This window comes from Martes martes (assembly GCF_963455335.1).
Source record: "Martes martes genome assembly, chromosome: 11".
Classification (NCBI taxonomy): Eukaryota; Metazoa; Chordata; class Mammalia; order Carnivora; family Mustelidae; genus Martes; species Martes martes.
This window is the reverse complement of record NC_137899.1, coordinates 24006303-24029872: the sequence shown is the minus strand read 5'-3', so window position 1 is coordinate 24029872 and position 23570 is coordinate 24006303. Positions and strand designations below refer to the sequence as shown.

The following is a 23570-nucleotide window of genomic DNA, read 5'->3' as shown; positions in this document are numbered from 1 at the left end:
CTTTGGCTCAGGTCATGATCTCAGGGTCCTGGGATAGAGCCCTGCATTAGGTTCTCTGCTCAGTGGGGAGCCTGCTTCCCTCTCTCTCTCTGCCTGCCTCTCTGTGTACTTGTGATCTCTGTCTGTCAAATAAATAAATAAGATCTTAAAAAAAAAAAAAGAATCAATAAACTTTAAGACAATCAGTGAAAAATATCCAAGCTTGAGCACAAAGGGAAAAAGAAGGAAAAAAACAGAACAGGGGGAAAAAAAAAACAACAAATAAAGCCTAACATATTGATGATTGGAGTCCCAGAAGAAGAAGAGAGAATTGGGTAGAAACATTATTTGAAAATGATCAAAAATGTTCTAAAACTGATGACAAATATCAATCAATAGAATCGGTATTTAAGTCAGTAAGTCAAGCAGGTATTTTGTTTCAGTTTTTAAATCAGGGAAATGATACTCAGGTTTTATTTAAGATAGGTAGGTGAAATTCAGAAGAGGTTGAGTATACAGGAAATCTATGATAAAAAAAAATTACGTCTTCCAACATTTGCAGAAGATGGGTTTTAGAAGATCGTTAGTCCTGTCAAATTGGGTCAGATGAAGAATTATGCAGGCGTAAGGGGCACAGGGCGATTTATCCTGATAGTCTCCTAGGGGAAGCAGGTAACCAGGTTAAGCTGGGAGTGTGGGCCCTGGAAAACCGCTCCCTTGCTCCTACTGCTAATGTGGTACCAGAAGGGAGAGGAGGAGGACTCATGAGAATATCGCCTTAGGCAAAGGGCTCTACTGAAGGCCTCTCTCCTCTGGGAGCAATGTGGTAGGCTGGGGAGCAAGGGGGGTTCGTACCCAAAGGAGAGACCAAGGATCCTCTACCAGCCTCCTAGTGTTATGGCAAGTGGAGAGCAAGGTGAGGAGAGGCTATCACTTCCCTAATGTTCCCTGACCCTCAACTTCTGCTACCTACTCCACCGCCAATCTAGACCGAGTCATCACTCAGAAGAGCTCGATCCTAAAATCTTAAATACAAACATTCCACTTTCTGACCCCAGCTCCCTCCCTCCATTACTCCCTCTACCCCTCTTCACTCCGTAGGAATCTCCACTTTCTGAACTGTTCTCACTTCCCACCTAGTCCCTCCGCCCACCCCTCAGATACTCTAAAAAGCTTAGCTCCTTCGCCGCCACCGCCCCTCCAAACTATATGTCTGGCAAACGCCTATCCTGGATGAAGTCAACTCTTATTTTTATACCTACATCTGGTTTACTGACTGCTACTTAAGAAAATCACTCAGTGGGGAAGATGAGTACCATGCTCTCTACATATTTTCAAACATAACTATATGGAAGTAAAACATGAATGAAACTCAGCAGAAAAAAAATTAAAACAATACAGAGGTATATGGCAAAAATAAAAAAAAAAAAAAACCGCCCCCCAAACATTTGCTTTAAAAGTTTTGTGTATGGGACGCCTGGGTGGCTCAGTTGGTTAAGCGGCTGCCTTCGGCTCAGGTCATGATCCCGGTGTCCTGGGATCGAGTCCCACATAAGGCTCTTTGCTTGGTGGGGGGCCTGCTTCTCCCTCCGCCTCTGCCTACCACTCTGTCTTCCTGTGCTCGCTCGCTCTAACAAATGAATAAATTTTAAAAAAATTAAAAAAAAAAGTTTTGCGTATGTTCTATGCATGCATTATTGTCTTATATGTAGCTACATATATGTACCTACATATACATATACACACATATACATACGTATATGAAATCAGAGTAGTTGCATTGTAGTAGACACTTCTGGGGCAACTTGCATTTTTTTCCTCTTTTAAAATATGTCTTGGAAAGCTCTTCTTCTCAAAAAGTACATATATACTTTATATACTATCCCATTCCCTTATTCATATATAAGTTACTTGCTATTTTCACGATAATGAAGCTTTCCAGATATAGTGAAAGTCTATATGTCTGAAGTGGATCTCTAGAAGTCAAATGTTTGGTCAAAGGGTGTATGTATTAACATTTTAATAAATACTTCTAAATTACCATTCAGAAAGGCTCTATCAAATTGCCCTCCCAACTGCACACGAGACTTACCATCCCGAGCAGGGCTCTCAACACTGGCTGGCTCTCCTCTTCTTTCCTTCCCTAGACTTCATTCCCCCTTAATCTCCACATACCTTATCTCTGGTCCAAACCCCTTCTGCTGCCTCCAAATGTACACATTCTTAGCAAATATCTCACCACATATTTGTAGAGAAAATGGAAGTTACTTGGCTTCCTACCCCCAAAACAACAAAACCTACCCACCCCTCTCCTGTCCTCCTTCTCCTAATGACCGGGTAGGGTACAGTCTCCTCGGGTTGGGGCAATCCCGGCTGTGGGCTCCTTCCCTTCACGAAGGGCTGGCTGCCTTCCGTTTAGAGGTCTCAGCGTCCACTCTCCGCTCAGCTTACCTGAAATCTATCTTCTGCCTTCATCACACAGGCTCACCGTGTGCCAAATCCACCACACCTCCTCTTAGGTGACACTACTGCACACTCTCTTCATAAAGCCACACTCTTCTAATTTTGCTCCTCTGTCTCTAGAACACTTTTTCCGCTGTCCTCCTCGGTCCTCAGGTCCCTCTTGCCCAGACCTTAAAGTTTGGAGTTTGCGGTTTCTGTCCCCGGGACCCTGCGCTCTTTCCCCGGGGCACATGTCACCCTTCCCCTCCTTTCCGCCACCATCACCCCCTCTGTCTTCTCCTCTCTGATCTGTATCTTCAGCCCAGATGGCCAGTCTGTTCAAGGCTGACTTCATCTGCTCCCATTCCGCTGCTCGTGCCCTCCACTCGCTCTCTGGCCAGACCCTAGCCCCTCCTCTGGGAAATCGTCGGGGTCCTCTCCCTTTTAACTCCGCCGCCACGTGGCTCCAGTACCTCGCAGACCTGAGGAATGTAGTTCTCCTTGAAGTAGTTCCTCAGCCGGGGGTTGGCAGTGCGTAGCGAGGCCATGACCAGAGGCCCCACTGAATCTCCCCGCCGGCCCTCCGCGTCCCCGGAAGCAGGCGCCGCGCCCAGGCTGGGGGCTAGCGCGTCCCGGCGTTGCCCCGGCAACCGCGGGGCGGGGAGGGGCGGGCGCGGCGGAGTAAGGTCCGCGCCCCCTAGGCGGGGCGGGGGGCAGGGGAGCAGCCTGGAGGGCGGCGGGAGGAAGGCGGGCCCCGACCCCGGCGGCAGCCAGCAGAAGTCCGCCTTCGGGCGGCGGCGGCGGCCCCCAGGGTGTCCCTTCGTGTCGCGCAGTCCCTGAGGCTCTGGACTAGTCCTGCCCCCCCGCCCCGCCTCTGCCAAGCTGCCGGGATGCTCCGGGGCCGCAGGGGGCGGTCTTGCTAGTCTGGCAGGGTCGTTTCCGGGAGGCGGAGCTCAGACCCTATTTCCTTTCTGCTCCGCGGGCGCGCGCTCGGTTGGCGGCGGGATCCGCTGGCTCCCGGGCCACCTGCGCCAGGCCCAGCGCTGCGCCCCAGCCCCGGCGGCAGCATGGGCGGCGCCCGGGACGTGGGCTGGGTGGCGGCGGGCCTGCTCCTCGGGGCCGGCGCCTGCTACTGCATTTACAAGCTCACGCGGGGCCAGCGGCAAGGCGGCCGCGGGTTTCGGCTGCGTCCCTCGCACTCCGCAGGTGAGGCCACGGGATCCCGGGCAGGTGGCGGGGGACGGCGGACCGGGGCTGGCTGTTATCTCTGGGGTGAAGGTTGAAGACAGCGGGCGCTCGTGGCTTTCCCGTGCTCGCGGCCAGAGAAGCCGAGCCAGGGGAGGGCGGGAGGCTCGTGAGCACGGCCAGGTGGAGAAGCCAGGTGCAGAGGACTGATCGTCCACTTGATGGGGTGCGTGTAAGGTCCTGAGCCGTCTCCTGCCTCCACTTAGTTCAAAATCCCGTGATGAAAAGTTGCCCACATTTTCCTGCCTGAGTGCGGCGTCACAGCGAATTGGCTGGGTTTCTCAAAAGCATGTCCGTTGCGCCTCACGTTAAAGCTTGCTCTGGCCTTTGTGTTACCAAGGGGATTCTCCCTATCGTGGCGTGGGTGTTGCGGCGCCTGGAGCGGTAGACGAAATTGTGTGTGCAGTTGCCATAGAGAAGGAAAGCTGGAGGGGTAGTTCTGCGTCCTCTCGGTCAAGCCTCAGGGGGGAGGTACCTTGAAGTCACTGTGGTTCATATACAAAGTTGCAGAGAGATCCTGAAGATAACAGACACTGATGTACATATCAGTTTGAAACAGTTGTCTGCATGGGAAAGGAGGCTACCCTCCCGGCGAAAAAGTGCATGGTTAGGTTGCCGTCTAAAAGTCCCGATTGGTGCATTCGGGATTCTGAGGATTTGCTGGATGTTCTGGAGGGATATCCGGTCATGGACGCGGTTACAGAAATCATTAAAAATGAAATCTCCTGCCAACCAAGAAATTCCTCTCTACAAATACAGAAAAGAACTAAAGTTTTATTGTTGAGTAAGCGTTAAACTAGATTGCTGTGCTCATCCCAGGCAGTCAGCTAATGGGATTGAAAAGAGAGTTCTCACCCCTTTATGTACCTAGGCAGATAAAATCTATTTTATACCACCTGCATGTTATCCAGAAAGACAGTAACTTGTCTTTAAGAAAAGGCTTGACAGCACCATTTACACATAATTCATCCTAAATTCACTGGCAATTGACATGGCAATTTGTGTCAGCTAATTGCTTTTATCCAAAGGAAAAATAAGACTTCTCAGCATCTTTATGACAAGCAGGTGGTTACAACATAGAACCAAAAATTCAGGGATCTGGGCTCCACCTTTTTGATGTTTACATTTTAAACAGATGACCCCAAAGCCGGTAAGAAAGACTTTCTTGGGTTGTAAACTGGCAGGAGAGTTACTTAGCTTTTAAAAAGATGTCATTTATATTAAGGAGACAAAGGATTTACAGTTATAGCTGGTTCTTGAACAAGGGGAATGTGAACTGCACAGGGTTACTTACATGGAGTTTTTCTTTTTCAGTATAGATACAGTTCTGTAAATGTATTTTCCTTATGATTTTCTTAACATTCTCTCTAGCTTATTTATTGTAATAATACAGTACATAAGACATATCACATACAAAATATATGTTAACTGTTTTCGGTAAGGCTTTCAGTTCATCGCAGGCTATTAGTAGTTTGGGGGAATCCAAAATTATACGTGGATTTTGGCACCCCTAAACTCTTCATTGTTCGAGGGTGAGCTGTACACGTTTACTCAAGGAAATACTCCGAGAAAACAGTAGGGAGAAGGTCTGTTTCTCTTTTGGGACAAAGGAAAAAGCAATTTTCAAAAAAAGGTTTTTATTTACCCTGACTTACAAAGCCTAATTTGTTGTCTGTGTGTGAAAGAGATTTCTGGATTCAGATACCTTCTCACTTACATTGATTGAACCTGGTGAACACTGACAAAGTCAGTGTTTTAAACTTAATTTTACCAGTTCCAAAGTCACCCTTACCTTAAGTCAGGCGCCTTACAAAATAAGGTGCTCCTGGTCCCTTCTTCCTGAAACTACCCCTTTATCTTTTTTTTAAAGACTTTATTTATTTATTTGACAGAAATCACAAGTAGGCAGAGAGGCGGGGGCGGGGAAAGAAGGCTCCCTGTGGAGCAGAGAGGGGTTGGGGAAGTGGGAGGAAAGCAGGCTCCCCGTGGAGCAGAGAGCCCAATGCGGGGCTTGATCCCAGGACCCCGAGATCATGACCAGAGCCCAAGGCTGAGGCCTAACCCTTTTATCTTTGAAGAAGACTTGACAAGTATCCATTTTTTTCAGCAGCATCTTTAGATTTCTGAAGATGATCTTTTTTGTTGTAATTGAGATAAGAATGACATAAAATATTGTATTAATGATAGGTATACAGTATGATATGTGGCTATGTATATATTTGATATCAAATATATATTATATATATATATATGGTTTGATTTTATATACTTGGTTCAGGTATCTGTACATATTGCAGAATAATCACCATGAAAAGTTTAGTTGACATCTCTCACTTCATAGGCACAGATTTTTTGTTATTGTGATGAGAACTTCTAAGATTTACTCTCAGCAACTTTCAAGTACATAATACAGTATTGCTTGCTAACTATAGTCATCAAGCTATACATTACTTTCCCAATACTTACATATCTTTAAACTTGTTCTTCTCATCACTTTCATCCATTTTACATTTCCCCTTTGCCTGCCTCTGGCAACCCCAGTCAATCTATTTGTATTCGTGAATTCGATTTTTTCCTTTTTTTTCTTAGATTAGACATATAAGTGAGATTATGTCGTATTTGTTTTTTCTTTCCTGTCTGACTTGTTTCACTGAGAATAATGCCCTCAGTGTTCACCCGGGTTGTTGCAAATGGCAGGATTTCTTTCTCGTTATGGCTGAGTAATATTCCACTATTTCAGTTTTCCTATATATATACAGACCACATTTTCTTTATCCATTCATGTATCAATGAACACTGAGGTTCTTTCTGTGCCTTCCTGTTATAAATAATGTTGCAGTGAACATGGGGATGCATATGTCTTTTCAAGGTAGTGATTCTTTTTCTTCACATAAATACCCAGAAGTTAAATTGCTAGATCTGCATGCTAGTTGTATTCTTAATGTTGAGGAACCTCCAAACTGTTCCATAGTGGCCGCACCAATTTACATGGTCTCCACCGGTGGACCAAGGTTCCCTTTTCTCTACATCCTCACCAACACTTGTTATCTCTTATCTTTTTGTTGTTTTTTGTTTTATCTCTTATCTTTTTGGGCGCCTGGGTGGCTCAGTGGGTTAAGCCTCTGCCTTCCACTCAGGTCATGATCTCAGGGTCCTGGGATGGAGTCCCACATGGGGCTCTCTGCTCAGCGGGGAGCCTGCTTCCTCCTCTCTCTCTGCCTACCTCTCTGCCTACTTGTGATCTCTCTCTGTCAAATAAACAAATTCTTAAAAAAAAAAAAATCTCTTATCTTTCTGATACTGGCATTCTAACAGATGTGAAGTGATATCTCATTGTGGTTTTGATTTGCATGTTACTGATGATTACAGATGTTGAGCACTATTTCATATATCTGTTGGCCACTTATATGTCTTTGGAAAAAATGGCTATTCAGATCCTCTGCTTATTTTTTTTAATGATTACTTGGTTTTTTTCCCATTGAGTTGCATGAGTTCTTTATATATTTTGGATATTAATTGCTTATCAGATAAATGATTGGGTGATATTTTCTCCCATTCCATAGGTTGCCTTTTCATTTTATTGATGGTTTCCTTTGCTGTGCAGAAGTTTTAAAATCTGATAGTCCACTTGTTTATTTTTGTTGCTTTTGGATTTGGTGTCAAATCTAAAAAATCACGCAAAGACCTATGTCAAGGAGCTTACTGCGTACATGTTCTCCTGGGAGTTTGATGGTTTGAAGTCTTATGTTCAAGACTTTATTATAAGTTGATTTTTGTGTCTGATGTAAGAGTGGCCCAGTTTCATCTTTTTATGTGGCTGTCCAGGTTCCCCAGCACCATTTACTGGAGCTGATGAAGTCTTAGAATGTAAGGTTCGGTGGGGTGAGGTCCGGAGCCCATGACCAAGAAAGAATTCTTGAGACATCTTTGGTGCAAAATGGTGGTTTATTAAAGCCCCGGGACAGGACCCATGGGCAGAAAGAGCTGCTGCCCCGGGCTGTGAGGAGTGGTCCATTATACGCTTGCAAGTTGGAAGGGGATCAGGGATGGCATAAGTGTCTAAGGAATTTTGGAAGCAAGGTTTCCAGGACCTTAAGGGGCTAGCTATTTTTGGGCAAAAGGTTATTTATTACTGGGAATAAAACCTTTTCGTGAGACCCTTTAGATGTATATCAGTGGGCCCTGTGCTTGGGAATGATTGTCAACACTATCTTGGAGGGTTTAGAGATAAAGTTTCCAAATGAATTGTTGGAGTAGAACTTACAGGATCCTGGTTGCGGGTAGGGGTCAATCAGGCCAGGATTGCTCTTTGCCCTAAGCAAAGTGTGAAGGTGAAGGCAGTTGAGTCGTAGAGGAATGTCACTCTGCCAGCTTCAAGGGCTTGTCAGTGGGTAAGGAAATTAATAATTTTTCTTCTGCCTGTTTCCCACATCTGAGCCACTGTCTTTTCCCCATTGTATTTCTTTGGCTGCTTTGTCATAAATTAATTGACTGTAAATGCGTAGGTTTATTTCTGGGCTGTCCTGTTCCATTGATCTGTGTGTCTGTTTTTATGCCAATACTATACAGTTTTGATTGCTGTAGCTTTGTAATGTATTTTGAAGTCAGAGAGCACTATGCCTCCAGCTTTGTTCTCAAGATTGCTTTGGCCATTTGGGGTCTTTTCTCATTTCATACAAATTTTAGGATTGTTTATTCTATTTCTGTGAAAATGCCACTGGAATTTTGGTAGGGATTGCATTGGATCTGTAAATGGCTTTGGGTAATATGGACATTTTATTAGTTCTTCCTGTCAATGAGCATGAATAGCTTCCTCTTTATCTGTATCTTCAATTTCTTTCATCAACGCCTTACAGTATTCTGTGGACAGGTCTGTATACCTCCTTGGTTAAATTAATCCCTAGGTGTTTTGTTCTCTTTGATGTAATTGTAAATGGAGTTGTTTTCTTTCTTTTTTTTTTTTCTTGGAGTTGTTTTCTTAATCTCTCCTTTTGATAGTTTGTTATTAGCATATAGAGATGCAACTCATTTTCTTATATTGATTTTGTATCCTGCAATTTTCCTGAACCTGTGTATTCACAGCTTTTTGGTGAAGTCTTGAGGGATTTCTCTATATAATGTCGTCGGCAAATAGTTTTACTTTTTCTTTCTGATGAGATGGCTTTTATCTCTTTTTGTTGTCTAATTGCCCTAGCCAAGACTTGCAGTACTGTGTTGAATAAAAATGGTGGAGTGGACATCCTTCTCTTGTTTTTGGTGTTAGAAGAGAAGCTCTCACTCAGTCGTTCACCACTGAGTATGATGTTAGCTGTGGCTTTGTCCTAAATGGCCTTGATTATGTTGAGGTACAGTCCCTCTCTACCCTCTTAGTGTTGAGAGTTTTTACCATGAATGGATGTTGGATACTGTCCAATGCTCTTTCTGCATCTGTTGAGATGGTATGATTTTTATCCTTCATTTCGTTACGGCGGTGTGTCATACCTATTGATTTGCTGCTGTTGAGCCATCTTTGCATCCTGGGGTACATCCCACTTGATCATGGTGTATGACTTTCTGGTGTTTTGTTTGCTCATATTTTGTTGAGGCTTTTTACATCTGTATTCATCATGGATTTTGGCTTGTAATTTTCTTTCTTGTGGCGATCCTTGTCTGATTTTGGTATCCAGGTAATAGGGCTTTGTAAAATGGGTTTAGAAGTGTTCCCTTCTCTTCTGTTTTAGGGAGAGTTTGAGGATTGGTAGGTATAATCTGCGAAGAATTTGGTAGAATTAATTAGTGAAGCCCTGTGGTGTTGGACTTCTGTTTGTTGGGACTTTGTTGATTACTGATTGAATCTCCTTACTAGTAACTGGTATGATAAGATTTTTTGTTTCTTCAGTTCATTTTTTGTATATTTTATATTTCTAGGAATTTTTCCATTTCTTCTAGATTGTCCAGTTGTTGGCATATAATTGTTCCTAATACCCTCTTACGATCCTTCGTATTTTTGTGATATCAATTGAAGTGTCTCCTTTTTCATTTCATTGGTAAGTGAAGCCACTCTCTCTCTCTGTTTTCTTGGTAAGTATAGCCACTGGTTTGCCTATTTTGTTCCTCTTTTCAGTAAACCAGTTCTTAGTTTCATTGATCTTTCCATTGTCTTCCTACTCTCATTTATTTCTGCTCTGCTCTTTGTTATTTCCTTCCTTCTAACATTGGGCTTTGTTCTTTTTATGGGTCCTTGAGGTGTAAAGTTAGGTTGTTTATTTGAAATCTTTCAAATTTCTTCACATAAACATTTAGCACTCTGTACTTCCGTATTAGGACTCTTTTTGCTTCATTCCATAAGTTTTGGTATTTCGTGCTGATGAAGTTTTAGAATATAGGTGAGGTTCAATGGGGTGGAGTCCAGAGCCCACGACCAAGGAAGAGTTCTTGAGATGTCTTTGGTGCAAAATGGTGGTTTATTAAAGCACGGGGACAGGACCCATGGGCAGAAAGAGCTGCTGCCCTGGGGTTGTGAGGGGTGCCAGGTTATGTACAATGGTGTTGGGGAAGGTGAGGAAAAAGGGAAGTTTCCGTAGAACTTTCATATGCTAAAGACCTACAGGATACAGATACCAGAGGCCTTGCCATTGTCAAGGTTGTTTTTCCTTTCTTAGCAAGGTATTTAGCCTTAAGGTAGTTGGGAGATTCCTAAAGAATGTCACATATGTCCCACTCAGGAGTGGGGGTGGGGGAAGGTTGCATGATGTCAGCTTCTGCTCTGTCCTCCGACAGCCTTCTGTTCCCTCGTCAGTATTTCTATCTTTATTTTTTCTCGATATTTTTCCCTTCTTTTGATTTCTTCTTTGACTCACTAGTTGTTCCATAGCATGTTTAATCTCTATATGTTTGTGAATTTTCCATTTTTCTTCTTGTAGTTCATTTCTCGTTCACTACCTTAGAGTTGACAAGTTTGTGTATTAATTCAATCTTCTTAGATTTATGAAGACTTATTTTGTTGCTGTAAGGACCTGTTTAGCCAGAGTGCTTCCATCCAGTTAAACAATAACTTTGTTGTTTAAAACTTAAACTTTCCCTGCCCCCCTTCCCCCAGGGGACTTACTTAAAAACAAGTCCGGGAAACCAGTCCCAGGTAGCAAAGCCCAAATACAAGGGTGGGTCAGGCCAGGTGGAGACATCCATCAGTGGGGGGCGCATACTGTCTCCCTAGTCACCAAGGAGTATGGGCCCCGCCCTTTGGGCACCTTTTGGGCGCCAGTTCTGACCGAGGTGATAGGCTGGTTCAAATGTCTACTAGGGTAAATTGTAATTCAATTGGTCACTTATGTGTGACCTAACATGCCTGTGCAGCTTTCTCTGTGTGTTACAATTTCGTTGGCCACCTGTGCGTGGCCAGGCCCAACCACATGGCCTTTGCCCTTAAAAGCTAGTCTGTGAAGCAGAGAGAGGTCGCCCTCTCTGTAAGAGGTGCGGCCCTGAACGTTCGGTTTGATTCTCGATGCTTGGCGCTTGGCGGAAATAAAGCTTTGCTTGACCTTTGCTTTGTATCAGTCTCGCTCCTTTAATCACGGACCCATTATTGGGGGACCTAACAGTTGCCTATCATATGGTTTATCCTGGAGAGTGTTCCATGTGTGCTTAAGAAGAACATCTGTTTTGCTTTTGAATGTTCTGTAGATGTCTGTTAAGTTCATCTGGTCTAACATGTCCAGTGTGTTCTTATCAATTTTCTGTCTGGGTGACGTGTCCATTGATAAAACTGGAGTATTGAGGTCTCCTACTATTGTACTGCAGTCTGTTTCTCCCATTGAGTCTGACTATATTTGCTTTATAAGGTGCTTCTGTGTTGGGTGCCTACGTATTTACAAATGTTATATGCTCATCTTTTGGATTGATCCTTTTATCATTATATAATTATCTTCTTTGTCTCTTATTACAGTCCTTGTTTTAAAGTCTTTTATCTGGTGTAAGCGCGGCTGCCCCAGCTTTTTTAAAGCTTCCATTTGCATGGAATATCATTTTCTCTCCCTTCACTTTCCTTCTGTGTGTGTATCCATAAAGCCGAAGTGAGTTTCTTGGCAGTATATAGTTAGTCTAATATTGTGATTTTGAAAAAGAAATACATATTTATTCTTCATCCCCATTTCTGGCACAAAGCTCCTAAAACCCTCAGAATCTTCTAAGTGCTGTGAGCTATAAAGGTATCTTTTGTTATGTTAATGGTAACTTTTGGAAAGCCCTGTAAGGATGGGGTCTTGTTACAAGGGAGGCAGACGTGATTAGAGAGCAATAAATTTGATAAGCAAAATTTTCTCTGAGTTCTCTGTGCTGCTCTAACAAATTAATTGGACCCAAAGTGGGGTTGGTGAATCTCTGATCAGAAGCACCGGTGATGGGGCACCTTGGTTGCTCAGTCATTAAGCGTCTGCCTTCAGCTCAGGTCATGATCCCAGGGTCCTGGGTTCGAGCCCCGCTTTGGGCTCCCTGCTCAGCGGGAAGCCTGCTTCTCCCTCTCCCACCGCCCCTGCTTGTGTTCCCTCTCTTGCTGCCTCTCTCTCTCTATATATATATATATCAAATAAATAAATAATCTTTAAAAAAAATTTAAAAAGAGAAGCACCGGTAATAACTTGGGCTTGCTCCTGGCATCTGAAGTGGTGGGGGTGGGGGCAGTCTTTGAGGACTGAACCCATAACCTATGGGGTCTGATGCAGGTAGAAAGTGTCAAAGTTGAACTGAATTGTAGAACCTGCTGGTGTGCAGGAATTGCTTGGTTCTTCGGAAAAACTCACTCTATGTTAGAATGGTTGACCAGGATCAGAATGTGAATTGGGTCTTGATTTGGTTTTGGTTTTGGGTTTTGTTTTTTTTTTATTAATATATAATGTATTGTTTGCCCCAGAGGTACAGGTCTTTGAATCATCAGGCTTACACACTTCACAACATTCACCATAGCACATACCCTCCCCAGTGTCCATAACCCAACCAACCTCTCCATACCCTCCTCCCGCCCCCCCGCCGCAACCCTCAGTTTGTTTAGTGAGATTAAGAGTCTCTTATGGTTTGTCTCCCTCCCAATCCCATCTTGTTTCATTTTTTTTCCTTCCCTGCCCCTTAAACCCCCCACTTTGCCTCTCAAATTCCTCATATCAGGGAGATCATGTGATAATTGTCTTTCTCTGATTAACTTATTTAGCTCAGCATAATACCCTCTAGTTCCATCCACGTCATTGCAAATGGCAAGATTTCATTTCTTTTGATGGCTGCATAGTATTCCAATGTAGATATAAACCACAGCTTCTTTATCCATTCATCTGTTGATGGACATCCAGGTTCTTTCCATAGTTTGGCTATTGTGGACATTGCTACTATAAAATTGGGGTGCATGTGCCCTTTTGGATCATTACATTTGTTCCTTTAGGGTAAATACCCAGTAGTGCAATTGCTGGGTCATAGGGTAGCTCTATTTTCAACTTTTTGAGGACCCTCCATGCTGTTTTCCAGAGTGGCTGCACCAGCTTGCATTCCCACCAACAGTGTAGGAGGGTTCTCCTTTCTCCACATCCTTGCCAGCATCTGTCGTTTCCTGACTTGTTCATTTTAGCCATTCTGACTGGTGTGAAGTGGTATCTCACTGTGGTTTTGATTTGTATTTCCCTGATGCCAAGTAAAGTGGAGCACTTTTTCATGTGTCTGTTGGCCATCTGGATGTCTTCTTTGCAGAAATGTTTGTTCATGTCCTCTGCCCATTTCTTGATTGGATTATTTGTTTGTTGGGTGTTGAGTTTGATAAGCTCTTCATAGAGTTTGGATACTAGCCCTTTGTCTGATATGTCCTTTGCAAATATCTTCTCCCTGTCAGGTGTTCTGTCAGGTGTCTTGGTTTTGTTGACTGTTTCCTTTACTGTGCAAAAGCTTTTAATCTCCACGAAGTCTTAATAGTTCATTTTTGCCCTTGCTTCCCTTGCCTTTGGCGATGTTTCTAGGAAAAGGTTGCTACGGCTGAGGTCAAAGAGGTTGTTGCCTATGTTCTCAAGGATTTTGATGGAATCCTGTGTCACATTGAGGTCTTTCATCCATTTGGAGTCTATTTTCATGTGTGGTGTAAGGACCTGGTCCAGTTTCATTTTTCTGCATGTGGCTGTCCAATTTTCCCAACACCATTTGTTGAAGAGACTGTCTTTTCCATTGGACATTCTTTCCTACTTTGTCAAAGATTAGTTGACCATAGAGTTGAGGGTCTATTTCTGGGCTCTCTATTCTGTTCCATTGATCCATGTGTCTGTTTTTGTGTGAGTACCGTGCTGTCATGGTGATTGCAGCTTTGTAATAGAGCTTGAAGTCTTGAATTGTGATGCCACCAATTTTGACTTTCTTTTTCAACATTCCTCTGGCTACTTGGGGTCTTTTCTGGTTCTATATAAATTTTAAGATTATTTATTCCCTTTCTTTGAAAAAAATAGATGGTATTTTGATAGGGATTGCATTAAATGTGTAGATTGCTTTAGGTAGCAGAGATATTTTCACAATATTTGTTCTTCCAATCCATGAGCATGGAACATTTTTCCATTTCTTTGTGTCTTCCTCAATTTCTTTCATGAGTACTTTATCGTTTTCTTTTTTTTTTTTTTTTTAGATTTTATTTATTTATTTGACAAATAGAGGGAGATCACAAGTAGGCAGAGAGACAGGCAGAGAGAGAGGAGGAAACAGGCTCCCTGCTGAGCAGAGAGCCCGACGTGGGACTCCATCCCAGGACCCTGAGATCATGACCTGAGTAGAAGGCAGAGGCTTAACGCACTGAGCCACCCAGGCACCCACTTTATCGTTTTATGAGTACAGATTGTTTGCTTCTTTGGGTAGGTTTATTCCTAGGTATCTTATGGTTTTGGGTGCAATTGTAAATGGAATCAACTCCTTAATTTCTCTTTCTTCTGTCTTGTTGGTGTATGGAAATGCAACTGATTTCTGTGCATTGATTTTATATCCTGACACGTTACTGAAATCCTAAACAAGTTTTAGCAGATTTGGAGTGGAGTCTTTTGGGTTTTCCACATAAAGTATCATATCATCTCTGAAGAATGATAGTTTGACTTCTTCTTTGCTGATTTGGATGCCTTTAATTTATTTTTGTTGTCTGATTGCCGAGGCTAGGACTTCTAGTACTATGTTGAATAGCAGTGGTGATAGTAGACATCCCTGCTGTGTTCCTGACCTTAGCAGAAAAGCTCAGTTTTTCTCCATTGAGAATGATATTCGCTGTGGGTTTTTCCAGATGGCTTTGGTGATATTGAGGTATGTACACTCTACCCCTACACTCTGAACAGTTTTGATCAAGAAAGGATGCTGTACTTTGTCAAATGGTTTCTCAGCATCTATTGAGAGTATCATATGGTTCTTGTTTTTTCTTTTATTAATGTACTGTATCACGCTGACTGATTTGTGGATGTTGAACCACCTTGCAGCCCTGGAATAAATCCCACTTTGTGGGATTGTGGGGTTGTGGTGAATAATCCTTTAAATGTACTATTAGATCCTATTGGCTCGTATTTTGGTGAGAATTTTCGCATGTGTTCATCAAGGATATTGGTCTGTAATTCTCTTTTTTGATGCGGTGTTTGTCTGGTTTGGGGATCAAGGTAATGTTGGCGTCATAAAATGAGTTTGGAAGTTTTCCTTCCATTTCTATTTTTTGGAACAGTTTCAAGAGAATAGGAATTAATTCTTCTTTAAATGTTTGGTAGAATTCCCCTGGGAAGCCGTCTGGCCCTGGGCTCTTGTTTGTTGGGAGATTTTTTTTTTTTTAATTTTATTTATTTATTTGACAGAGAGAGAGAGAGAGATCACAAGTAGGCAGAGAGGCAAGCAGAGAGAGGGGGGAAGCAGGCTCCCTACTGAGCAGAGACACTGATGTGGGGCTTGATCCCAGGACCCTGAGATCATGACCTGAGCCAAAGGCAGAGGCTTAACCCACTGAACCACCCAGGTGCCCCTGTTGGGAGATTTTTGATGACTGCTTCAATCTCCTTACTGGTTATGGGTCTGTTCAGGTTTTCTATTTCTTCCTGGTTCAGTTTTGGTAGTTTATAGTCTCTAGGAATGCATCCAATTCTTCCAGATTGTCAAATTTGCTGGCGTTTAGTTGCTCATAATATGTTCTTGTAATTGTTTGTATTTCTTTGGTGTTGGTTGTGATCTCTCCTCTTTCATTCATGATTTTATTTATTTGAGTCCTTTCTCTTTTTTTTATGGATAAGTCTGGCCAGGGGTTTATCAATCATACTAATTCTTTCAAAGAACCAGCTCCTAGTTTCATTGATTTGTTCTGTTGTTTTTTTGGTTTCTGTTTCATTGATTTCTGCTCTGATCTTTATTATTATTTCTCTTCTCCTGCTGGGTTTAGGCTTTCTTTGTTGTTCTCTCTCCAGCTCCTTTAGGTGTAGGGTTAGGTTGTGTACTTGAGACCTTTCTTGTTTCTTGAAAAAGGCTTGTATCGCTATATACTTTTTTCTCAAGACTGCCTTTGCTGTGTCCCACAGATTTTTGAACAGTTGTGTTTTCATTATCATTTGTTTCCATGAATTTTTTTCAATTCTTCTTTAATTTCCTGGTTGACCCATTCATTCTTTAGTAGGTTGCTCTTTAGCCTCCATGTATTTGAGTTCTTTCCAACTTTCCTTTTGTGATTGAGTTCTAGCTTCAGAGCATTGTGATCTGAAAATATGCAGGGAATGGTCCCAATCTTTTGGTACCCGTTGAGACCTATTTTGTGACCCAGGATGTGATCTATTGTGGAGAATGTTCCATGTGCACTAGAGAAAAATGTTTATTCTGTTGCTTTGAAATGGAATGTTCTGAATTGATCTGTGATGTCCATCTGGTCCAGTGTGTCATCCAAGGCCTTTACTTCCTTGTTGATCTTTTGCTTGGATAATCTGTCCATTTCAGTGAGGGGGGTGTTAAAGTCCCTTACTATTATTGTATTATTGTTGATGTGTTTCTTTGATTTTGTTATTAATTGGTTTATATAGTTAACCGCTCCCATGTTAGGGGCATAGATATTTAAAATTGTTAGATCTTCTTGTTGGACAGACCCTTTGACTATGTTATAGTGTCCTTCCTCGGCTCTTATTATGGTCTTTGGCTTAAAATCTAATTGATCTGAAATAAGGATTGCCACCCCAGCTTTCTTCTGATGTCCATTAGCATGGTACATTGTTTTCCACCCCCCTCACTTTAAATCTGGAAGTGTCTTTGGGTCTAAAATGAGTTTCTTGTAGACAGCATATTGATGGCTTTGGTTTTTTAATCCATTCTGATACCCTGTGTCTTTTGATTGGGGCATTTAGCCCATTTACATTCAGGGTAATTATTGAGAGATACGAATTTAGTGCCATTGTATTGCCTGTAAGGTGACTGTTACTGTGTCACAGTTCCTTTCTGGTCTACTACTTTTAGGCTCTCTCTTTGCTTAAAAGACCCCTTTCAATACTTTCTGTAGGGCTGGTTTGGCATTTACAAATTCTTTTAGTTTTTGTTTGTCCTGGAAGCTTTTTATCTCTCCTTCTATTTTCAGTGATAGCCCAGCTGAATATAGTATTCTTGGCTACATGTTTTACTCATTTAGTGCTCTGAATCTATCATGCCAGTTCTTTCTGGCCTGCCAGGTCTCTGTGGATAAATCTGCTGCCAAACTAATATTTTTACCATTGTATGTTACAGACTTCTTGTCCCGTACTCCTTTCAGGATTTTCTCTTTGTCACTAAGACTTGTAAGTTTTACTATTGGATGACGGGATGTGGACCTATTCTTACTGATTTTGAGGGGGGTTCTCTGTGCCTCCTGGATTTTGATGCTTGTTCCCTTTGCCATATTAGGGAAATTCTCTACTATAATTACTTCAGTATACCTTCTGCCCCATCTCTCTTTCTCCTTCTTCTGGAATCCCAGTTACTCTAATATTGTTTCATCTTATGGTATCACTTATCTCTCACATTCTCCCCTCGTGGTCCAGTAGTTGTTTGTCTCTTTTGCTCAGCTTCTTTATTCTCCATCGTTTGGTCTTCTATATCACTAATTCTCTCTTCTGCCTCCTTTATCCTAACAGTAAGAGCCTCCATTCTTTTTTTTTTTTTTAAGATGTTATTTATTCACCTGAGAGAGAGAGAGAGAGAGAGAGAGAGAGAAAGATCACAAGTAGGCAGAGAGCCAGGCAGAGAGAGATGGAGAAGCAGGCTCCCTGCTAAGCAGAGAGCTGGATGCGGAGCTCGATCCCAGGACCCTGGGATCATGACCGAAGCCGAAGGCAGAGGCTTAACCCCCTGAGCCACCCAGGAGCCCCAAGAGCCTACATTCTTGATTGCACCTCATTAATAGCTTTTTTAATTTCAGCTTGGTTAGATTTTAGTTCTTTTATTTCTCCAGAAAGGGCTTTTATTTCTCCAGACAGGGTTTCTCTAATATCTTCCATGCCTTTTTCAAGCCCAACTAGCATCTTGAGAATCATCATTCTGAACTCTGGATCTAACATTACCAAAGTCCGTATTGATTAGGTCCCTAGCCTTCAGTACTGCCTCTTGGTTTTTTTGTGTCGTTTTTCCGCCTTGTCATTTTATCCAGATAAGAATATATGAACAAGAGAATAAAATACTGAAAGGGTGGCAACGACCCCAGAAAAATGTACGCTAACCAAATCAGAAGAGATCCCTAATTGGGAGGAGAAGAAAGAGGGTAAAAAGAATTTTTTTTTAAATTTTAAAAAATTAATGTTTGTTTGTTTGTTTGTTTGTTTATTAGACTGGTGAATAGAACAGAGCCACCGACTTGATTTTGGGTGTGTTTTAGTCTCTTAGAAGAAACTACCTCCCAAAATTTTATTCAAAGAAAGGAAAACACATATATATATATACAAAAATAAGGGTAAACACGATGAAGGGTTGGAATATGACTGTAAAGATGAAAAAAAGAAAAAATTCTTAAAAAGAAATTTATATGTTGGTTGGAAAAAGAAAGAAAAAGAAAGTGGAGAGAATTTGTTCAGGCTGGAGACTAGAACAAAGCCCTGTGCTAGATTTAGGGTATATTTTTATCTATTAGAAGAAATTGTATCCCAAAATTTTTTAGAAGAAAACATCCTTTATGTCTACTAAAATAAAGTTAGATACAAGGAAGGATAAAATATAACTATAATAATGAAAATTTTAAAAGATTTTTTTTTAGAAAGGTATTGTTAAGATAAACTAGTTACAAAAAAGAAAGAGGAAAAGTTTTAAAAAAATGGAACAAGAGGGGCGCCTGGGTGGCTCGGTGAGTTAAAGCCTCTGCCTTCGGTTCGGATCATGATCCCAGGGTCCTGGGATCGAGCCCCACGTCCGGCTCTCTGCTCAGCAGGGAGCCTGCTTCCCCGCCTCTCTCTCTGCCTGCTTCTCTGCCTGCCTGTTATCTCTGTCTGTCAAAGAGATAAATAAAATCTTTTAAAAAAATTTTTTTAATAACTTTGCAAGACTAAAGAATCATGGGGAGAAAACCATGAATTCCATGCTTTGCTCTCCCCTCCTCTGGAACTCCACTGTTCTTCTTGATTGGTGAACTTGGTCTTGTCTGGATGTTCTTGCTGATCTTCTGGGGGAGGGGCCTGTTGCAGTGATTCTCAAAAGTCTTTGCCCAAGGTGGAATTGCGCCGCCCCTGCCAGGGCTGGGCTATGTAATCTGATCTGCTCAGGTTCACTCTTAGGGAGCTTTTGTTCCCTGAATGCTTTGCCTTCAGCTCTGGAGGACAAGAATGAAAATGGTGGCTTCTCAGTCTCCAGGCCGGAGGAGGCAAGAGCTCTGGGCCCCACTCCTCAGTGTGCCCTCAGAGAAAAGTGCTCAGTCACTCCAGTCTCCCTGGTCTCTGGCCGCGCTTGGAGCTCACCCAGCCTGTGACCCAGCATTTCTGTCTCTGCACACAGCCCTGTTTGGAGTCTCCAAACCCAGCAGATTCCTGCCATGCTGCTCTTCGGGTGGAGGAAGGTGGGTCTCCCCAGATCTACCACTTGTGGAGTCCCTGCCCAAAAGAGCAGTGGCCTGACTGTGCCACAGATTATAGTTTAAGGTAACCCCCAGCTGAGAGCTCATTCCCCGGCTCTGTCTCTGTAGCCGGCTTCCCTGCTCTGATACCTGCGAGCTCTGCTGCACTCAGACACCCCGGATCCTTCTGCGACCCCCATGACCTGAGACCACACTATCCCCGCGAGGGCTCCACCCCTGCTTAGCCTCTGGAGCGATGTCCCCCAGTGGAGTAGACTTTTAAGTTTGGATTTTGAGCTCTGCCACTTGCCTGGAGCTGGCCCCTCCCCGCTGCGGTCTATCTTCCCATCGCTTCAGATTCACTTCTCCACGCGACCTGCCTTTCAGAAAGTGGTCGATTTTCTGTTTCTAGAATTGTTGCTCCTCTTCTCTTCAGTGTCCTGTTGGGTTTGTAGGTGTTCGGAATGCTTTGGTAACTATCAAGCTGAACTCCTGCGACCTGATGTCATCTCAGTCTGCTACTCCTCCGCTGTCTTGACTCTCTCTTCCAGTTTTTGTTTTTGTTTTTAATCCTTCAGGCCACTCTAAGCTTTTTGATTGGAGGCTTGAGGCCATTTACATTTAAAATAATTTTCAGTAGGTATGGATTTAATGCCATTTTGTTAATAGTTTTCTGGCTGTCTTATTTCCTTTGTGCCTTTCTTTTCTTGCTCTCTTTGTGGTGTGATGATTACTGTAGTGGTAGGTTTAGATTCCTTTACCTTTAATGTTTCTTTATCTACCATACGTTTTTGCTTTGTGGTTACCATGAGGCTTACCTAAAACATAACAGTCTATTTTAAGTTGATAATAACTAAAATTTGAATGCATTCTTAAGCTGTACGTTCTTACTCCCCCCACATACACACAGTTTGTTTTTGGTATCACAATTTATATCTTTGTTTTCTATATCCCTTAAATTGTACTCATAGTTATTTTTACTATGACTTTTAGCTTTCATACTGGATTTGTAAGATAAGTGATTTGCCCACCAACATTACATTATTCGGAATATAACTATCTTTACCAGCAAGATTTATACATGTATAAATTAGTTACTAATTAGCACCCTTTGTTTCAGCTTCAGGAAATTCCTTTAACATTTCTTATAAGACCAGGCTAGAGGTGCTGAGCTTCTTCAGCTCTTGCTTGTCTGGAAAATTCTTTCTCTCTCCTTTATTTATGAAGGACGACTTTGCCAGTTAAATTTTTCTTGGTTAACAGGTTTTTTTTCTTTCAGCACTTTGAATATACTGTGATACTCCCTTCTGGCGTCCAAAGTTTTGGCTAAAAAATCTGCTCATGGTCTTACATGTAATGAGTTACTTTTCTCTCACTGCTTGTAAGATTTTCTCCTTGTGTTTAGCTTTTGACTTTTTTTTAAAAAGATGTTATTTATTTAGGGGCACCTGGATGGCTCAGTTAAGCATATCCCTTCGGCTCAGGTCATGATCCCAGGGTCTTGGTATCAAGTCCCGCATCAGGCTCCCTGTTCAGCAGAGAGCCTGCTTCTCCCTCTCCCTCTGCTGCTCCCTCTTGTGCATGCACGCTCGTTTTCACTTTTCTTCTCTCAAATAAATGAATTTTTTTAAAAAAAGATTTAAAAAATATATATATATACACACATCTCTAAATATATATATACATCTCTCTCTATATATATACATTTATATACATCTCTATATATACATTTCTCTATATATATATACATCTCTAAAAAGATTTTTTAAAAAGATTTCATTTATTTGTCTGAGAGAGATAGGTCCCCTAAGCTATCTTCATTTTTATTTTCCTTCTCTGATTGGATGACTTCTCCTGCCCTGTCTTCTAGTTCACTGATCCTGTCTTCTCCTTCCTCTAGTCTGTTATTGAATCCCTCTAGAAGTTTGTTTTTGTTGTTGTTTTCGGTTCAGTTATTATATTCTTCAGTTCTGTGACTTCTGCTTGGCACTTTCTTTGATTTTCTGTCCCAGTCTTAAAGGAGTGATCTCATGTAGGAAATGAATCTTACTGTTCCAACTGTGCCCAGGTCTTTGTTGTCTCACCAAGCTTTGTGATTGTTCAAGCAGCCTGTTTCTAACAGCTCATGGTAGTTGAGAGTGTGCCAAGCCCTGTCTGTGCCCAAAGGGAAGGATCTCATTCAGTGCTTAGATACAGGCTGAGTAGAAGCCAGACCTTCAGGTAGCAGCTTTTACAGTATGGAAATACACCTGCCAGTGGAAGACAGGGATGGGTGTTTGATCTTTCTGTACTGAGCCCTGGGGTGATAGCTAATTTTGAACTATTTCTTTGTTTGCTACCATCCCACGGAACCTGTGGGTCCTTCTGGCCACTAGATCCAGGTGATCAAGGGGCATCTCTTGGGCAGCAGCCACAAAAGCCAGGGTGCCAGACATGTGTGCAGACTCCTTTCTGGGAAATACCAGCATCCTAGAGCGAGGCATGAGGAGAGTGCAAAGATGGGACCATCCCCCCTCCCCGTCTCTGGAGAGTTTTGCTGTCAGCCCCTTGTCGTTTGTTCAAAAAGAAGTCTGCTCCTCAAGCTGCCTTGCAGTTATTAAGGTAAGTAAATAGGCCTCTTTTATGGAAAGACTGGTGCCAGTCTACTGCCTCTGCTGGCTGTAGGGGGTTAAGCCATGGTTAGTATGTGCAAGGCCTTTAAAAACTCAATTTGCTGTAGCCTGGTGGGTGTAATGGATGCAAGTTTCGTTGGCTTTCAGAGCCAGATATTTTGGAAGCCCGTGTCTCAGCTAGAAGTCTTAAAAATTGGAAGACAGGGTGTGGGATCCAAAGCCTTTGCTCTTCAGGGAGATGCTGGTTGTTGTGAGTTCCGGCTGGGTTATATGTTGCTGCACCAGGGGAGGTGGTGATGGCAAGATTGTGTTTCATCCTCTACTGTCAGTTTTAGTGGGGTTTTTTTCTCAATTTTTCTCGTCTCTGGATTTCTTCCAGAGAGAATTGCCCTTGATGTAGCAATAGATTGAGTGTGTCTGTGTGAAGAAATCAGTTCAGGATCTTCCTATGTCACCATCTTGAACCAGAACTGGGTCCTTTTTTTTTTTTTTTTTTTTCCTTCAGTATTAAGAAATTTGTAATTCCTGTACAGCTTAGACTGTTTGGGAGCATTGGGAAAGATGAAAATACATTCCCATGATTGATTTATTTTATCACTGGAAGTTTGTACCTCTTAATCCCCTTCACCTGTTTCACCTGCCCCCCAAACTCCTCCCACCTCTGGTAACCAGCAGTTTGTTTCTTATATCTATGAGTCTGTTTCTGGTTTTCATTTCTTTTGTTTCTTAGATTCCACATATAAGTGAAATCATATGGTATTTGTCTTTCTGGCTCTTTACACTTAGCTTAATACCTTCCCAGTCCATCCCTGTTGTTGCCAATGGCAGAATTTTAGTATTTTTTATGGCTAAATAATATTCCATTGTGTGTGTGTGTGTGTGTGTATGTATGTATATATACGTGTGTGTGTGTGTGTGTGTGTGTGTGTGTGTGTATCTACATGTCACTTCTTTTTAACCCATTCATCATCCATCAGTGGACACTTAGATGGCTTCCACATCTTGGCTGTTCAAAATAATGCTGCAAGAAAGGGGTGCACGTGTCTCTGTTCTAATTAGTGTTTTCATTTTCTTCAGATAAAAACCCAGGAGTTGCTGGATTGTAGGGTAGGTCTATTTTTAACTTTTTGAGGAGCCTCCATGCTGTTTTCCAGAGTGGCTGCACCAGTTTGCATTCCCACCTGCGGTGTAGAAGGATTCCCTTTTCTCCCCATCCCTACCAACTCTTGTTATTATTTGTGTTTTTGGTAACAGCCAGTCTGACGAGTGTGAGGTAATAGCTCAGTGTGGTTGCGATT

General features: G+C 42.4%; 2 protein-coding genes across 3 annotated transcripts in view; one reads left to right on the top strand and one right to left on the bottom strand.

Annotated features, from left to right (window-relative positions):
• The window catches only part of FBXL13 (F-box and leucine rich repeat protein 13), a gene marked incomplete at both ends in the record, with an annotated part of 240961 nt that extends 237992 nt beyond the window's left edge, over positions 1-2969 (bottom strand). The window contains one exon of the mRNA XM_080818712.1: positions 2895-2969. Coding sequence (XP_080674838.1) covers positions 2895-2969 — 75 coding nt within the window. The remainder of the gene's footprint in view (positions 1-2894) is intronic.
• Positions 2970-3144: 175 nt separating this feature from the next.
• The window catches only part of ARMC10 (armadillo repeat containing 10), a 37696-nt gene continuing 17270 nt past the window's right edge, over positions 3145-23570 (top strand). Inside the window, exon 1 of one of the 2 annotated variants that reach the window (XM_080818492.1) lies at positions 3145-3627. In XM_080818492.1, the coding sequence (XP_080674618.1) occupies positions 3489-3627 (139 nt within the window). In that variant the 5' untranslated portion in view covers positions 3145-3488. The remainder of the gene's footprint in view (positions 3628-23570) is intronic. The other variant, XM_080818493.1, reaches the window with a different exon arrangement.